The following is a 4,562-nucleotide window of genomic DNA, read 5'->3' as shown; positions in this document are numbered from 1 at the left end:
TTTCTATATATTTAGAGAGAAAATAGTCAAGCCATCTGCACTGAATTGTTACCATATTGCTGAATTCTTAGTAAGAGAAAAACTGGTGATTATTAAAGGCGTAAAAGAAAAACTATGAGAAAATATATTTATAAAGAGTAGCCAATCAGAAAGAAAGAAATTAGTTCATTAGAAAGAAATGAACTTTAAAGCCATATTAATCAATCATTTATTCAGTGTTTTAATCTCTCATTTCTTTAACAAAAATTTTTTGAGCACTCACCTTGTGTCAGGTACTATGTTAAGCACCAAATAATCAGTGATTTGCAAAAGCAGTTTTTCCTATTTAAGATAGTGAATACATATCCTTTCCATATTTAGTCATGGATTAAATGATACAATTTTGCAAAATGAATAAAGAATGTGATATTGTTTAAAAAATAAGTTTAAGATAAAGTATATTTGTGTATAAAGACGTGATTTGTATATGGAATCTATAAAGTAAATGTTTATGTTACTATAACAAATAAAGATAGATACATTAGCATTCTATTATGTTATATTAAATTACATGGCAAATAAAACTTGACTGAGAGTAGACCATGAGTCAGGAACTATCAGGACTCCATGACACAGTCAAAATATTTAATGATCACAACAAATAGGTAAAATGTCCAATATCATTCCCTAGTTTCAGGGGAAAGCATGCATATAAGAGACGTATCTAATGATGAATTTTAAATTGCTTTAACTTTTCATTATTCATCATTGACAGGATAAGGAAATTTTTAGGAGTTATACTCTATCTGTAACTATTTTGAAGTTTCTTCAACGAAAATGTGTACAAAACCCAAAAACCTTTCTTTCACTATGTTATAAATATTGGATGATAAAGCTCCAGTGAGAAGATTTTTTTAAAAAATTATTTTTAAAGGCAGTATAATTTAGAATGTTTATAGAATTATATGCATATAGATATAATAAATATAGAGTATTTGCCTATATTATAAATGCATAAGGAAAACATTTTGGCAATCCTATGAAAAAAATGTAAATGTCTAAAATTCAACTTTTTTGTGTGAAAACAACATAATCACTCTTTTAAAATAATTTACTAACACAAAACATGTACATTTATAGACCAAGTTTGTTCTCATGTTATATCTATAATTGATATTGAAACATTACATGCGGTGAATATGCTAATACTAAGGCAAATATGTTATAAGCAAAAGAGAATTTTAAAACTTGGAATAGCTTAATAAAAACATGATTTTAGTTGCAGTATTTACTTTGAAGTTTTTAATTTTTCATGGAAATAATTTTTGTTCATTAATATAATATTAAATTATTATATCAATCAATATTTCAGGTCATGACCTCTGGATTTAAGAAATTCTTAAAGTCAATGTCAAATATGATCCAAGAGAAAATGTGATTTGAGTCTGGAGACAATTGTACATGTAAGTATTAGGAAATTAGATTTTCTCATGGTAAAATGTAATAAAAACTAAAATATCAGCTCATTAATGACTGAATTGCAGAAACCTTGATTCGTTGTATTCCGTCTATTACAACACTATTTTTTTATATTTAATATTAATACAATGCTTCCTGATATTTTGCTTATATTTTTCTTAAGATTACCCAATTAAAAAAACCTAGGATAGCTGATAGAAGAGAAAACAATATTTGGAAGATTGCCGCAGTTCAAAAGAAAAGCTGATTCTGGGTGAGTCATTGCTGAGGGCAAGCAATGGCATAGATTCTATGTGATGATTAATGGTGTGCTTTTGTTGCATGTAATCCTAAAAATGATAAACAAAACATGTGAACCTGTGGAAAAGTCTTACAAATTCTTTTTCTGATATTAGTCTTATAATAAAAATCATGACTGGTTTCCTAACAGAATTAAATCTGAGTTCATAGTTCAATGGTAAATGTCTATTTATTGGAATTTTTTGTCTCCTTTAAAATATAGTTTTTACATACTCAGTTAAATGAATATTATATTTTATGGCTATACCATGACAATGTATCAGAGTAGGTTGTTTCTGGAAGTTACAGGGAGTAAGCATTAGGAACTTCACCCTGGCAATATTTGTCTCTTACAATTAGTAAGTTAATGGGTGGCATTTTAGGGACCATTTTTCATTAGCTCAGAATTTTATCTACTATCAGAAATATTTAAACAGAAATACTTATTTGATATTGTTTGTCTCCTGTAACCTTATTTCAATAATTTAGATAATTCTTAGGGAATCTTTTATTTTCTTATTTAAAAAGATTTGATTTTCTGTAATGAAGAATAATTTATATTAAATTATAAGGACATTTTTATGATGTGTGGATGTTGATTCTCAAGAGACTAGCCCGAAAAGAATTTCTCCCTTAAATCACTAAAGAGAAAGTAAATTAAAAATGAGATTAATACTTATAGAAAATAAAGGTAAGTTTTATAATAAAATATGCTACCAAAATTTATGTTATTATGTTCATATAAAGCTCTTTATTTGGATACTTTAATCATTTGATCCCAATTTTGGTAAGGGCAAGGAAAGCAAGTTGTTTTCTAATTACTTAAAATTATATATGTGAGAAACGTTTCTGTTTGTAAATCTAATTAAATTAAAATGTATTTAATTAAGCTCATTAGTACTTTATGATGGTCTTAAATGTAGTATATAAGACTATTAATCAAATATTTGAAGTAAAATTATTGTATAGTTTAAAAAAATTGTTGAGAACCATCTACATTTATTTCATGAATATTGATGAATTATATTTCTTTCATTTTCTATTACAGTTTGATTTATATTATATAACATATTTCATTTTGGCTTTAATGATGGAGAAAAAGTGTATCCTGTATTTTTTGTTCCTTTTGCCTTTTTTTATGGTAAGCATAAAAATATCTATAATTATTTCCATTTTCACTTCCAGTATTTCTATAATTGATAAAGGTTAATAACAACAAAATTATACTGGTCACTAAATAAATAAATTATATTTTATATCCCATCAATATAGCAATAATTTATTTCCCTTCAGGTATGTTTTCAGTCCTTCAACAAGGATAGAATGGTGAGGCAGTAGAGGCATCAGAATGGGGAATATCAATGGATATAAAGGTGCAAGACACTGGAGGAAAGTCATTATGAGAGTTTGAAAACAATGGAATGGCGTTATAGTATAGTCATACACAATAGATAAAATATTTTCAGCTAGGCTTGTTGAGTCTGAGTTAGATCTGTTAAAAAAGTGATTTTCCCATTAATGTGTTTCCCATTCTGCCAATTGATTGACATATATTGATTGAAAGGCATTTCAGAACCATGCACAGTATTTTAAATTTCCTTACCCATTCATTAAAATAAACAGGCATTGGTGCTAAATTTTGGGCAGATGTGTGTGTAAGTGTGCACACTGACATGCATTTCTGCATATATATGTTGGGGAAGTGGGACAAGAGATAGAAGGTATACAAGCGATGTCCAAAACCAAATTACTCTGTTGGAGGAACCATATGCCTCATAGATTTAATTTTATTTTTATTTATAGTAATGTATTATTCATATTTTTCTCTGCTTCAAATTAAAACAGTGACTGTGCACTTATTTAACAAATATAAGAAATCAAGAGACGTGCTATCACCTAATTCTGTGCCAGCAAATAATTTTCCTGTGGTGTTTCCAAGCAAACCCCACAAAGATGGAAGTAAAAAGACTCAAGAAACATACAGAAAACATAAACGAGAAAGAAAAAAACCCAAGACTACATTCCTATTTGAAAATAGTTTCAAGTCTAGCTGCAGTCCAAATTCTGCACTTCCTGAATGCTATCTTTCAACTGACTTGAATTCAAGCAACAGGACTCCTGTTTCCTCAGCTCACGCCCTCCACCGAGTGTGTCCGTGAGCTGCACAGAACGTGGGTTCCCTGTTGGTAGTTCCGTAACAGATTACCAACTGATTATTGTAATTCATGAAATTGGGGCCCTTTTTCTTGAATCCATTCAAGACAGTGTATAAATCTGAGTCTTTATTCCAAGTAGGATTAAAAATGATACTGATTTATGCAATTCTACAAACTTCAGGAGAAGAACAGGAGCTATGTAGTTTTAAAAAATATTAATTTTCTGATGTTCTAAATTTCCATTTATTACTTGTGCTTCACTACTCTGTAAGGATCTTATTTGGCCATTAAACCAAATCAAAGAATGAAGTAATTGAGGTTAACTTGTGAGCACATGATGGTGAAACTTGATTGATGCCACACAGTGAGGGAATATTATTATTTTGACTTTATCAAGTTCGACTTCCTGCTAGAAAACAGAAAATCAAGAATGAGGGGACAGGCCGGGCACGGTGGCTCACGCCTGTAATCCCAGCACTCTGGGAGGCCGAGGCGGGAGGATTGTCTGAGCTCAGGAGGTCGAGACCAGCCTGAGCAAGAGCGAGACCCCATCTCTACTATAAATAGAAAGAAATTATCCAAACAACTAAAAATAGAAAAAATAATTAGCCAGGCACAGTGGCACGTGCTTGTAGTCCCAGCTACCTGGGAGGCTGAGGCAGGAGGATC

The 4,562-nt window shown here is 30.1% G+C and overlaps 1 protein-coding gene across 1 annotated transcript in view; it reads left to right on the top strand.

Annotated features, from left to right (window-relative positions):
- Window positions 1–2,824: 2,824 nt before the first annotated feature.
- CALCRL (calcitonin receptor-like) overlaps window positions 2,825–4,562 on the top strand; it is a 53,419-nt gene continuing 51,681 nt past the window's right edge. The window contains 2 exon segments of the mRNA XM_012663634.1: window positions 2,825–2,878; window positions 3,845–3,923. Coding sequence (XP_012519088.1) covers window positions 2,825–2,878; window positions 3,845–3,923 — 133 coding nt within the window.

The sequence above is a fragment of the Propithecus coquereli genome, unplaced genomic scaffold, assembly GCF_000956105.1.
Source record: "Propithecus coquereli isolate 6110/MARCELLA unplaced genomic scaffold, Pcoq_1.0 Scaffold82, whole genome shotgun sequence".
In the NCBI taxonomy this organism is placed as follows: Eukaryota; Metazoa; Chordata; class Mammalia; order Primates; family Indriidae; genus Propithecus; species Propithecus coquereli.
The sequence above is the reverse complement of the archived record's forward strand: the minus strand, read 5'-3'. Positions and strand labels throughout refer to the sequence as shown.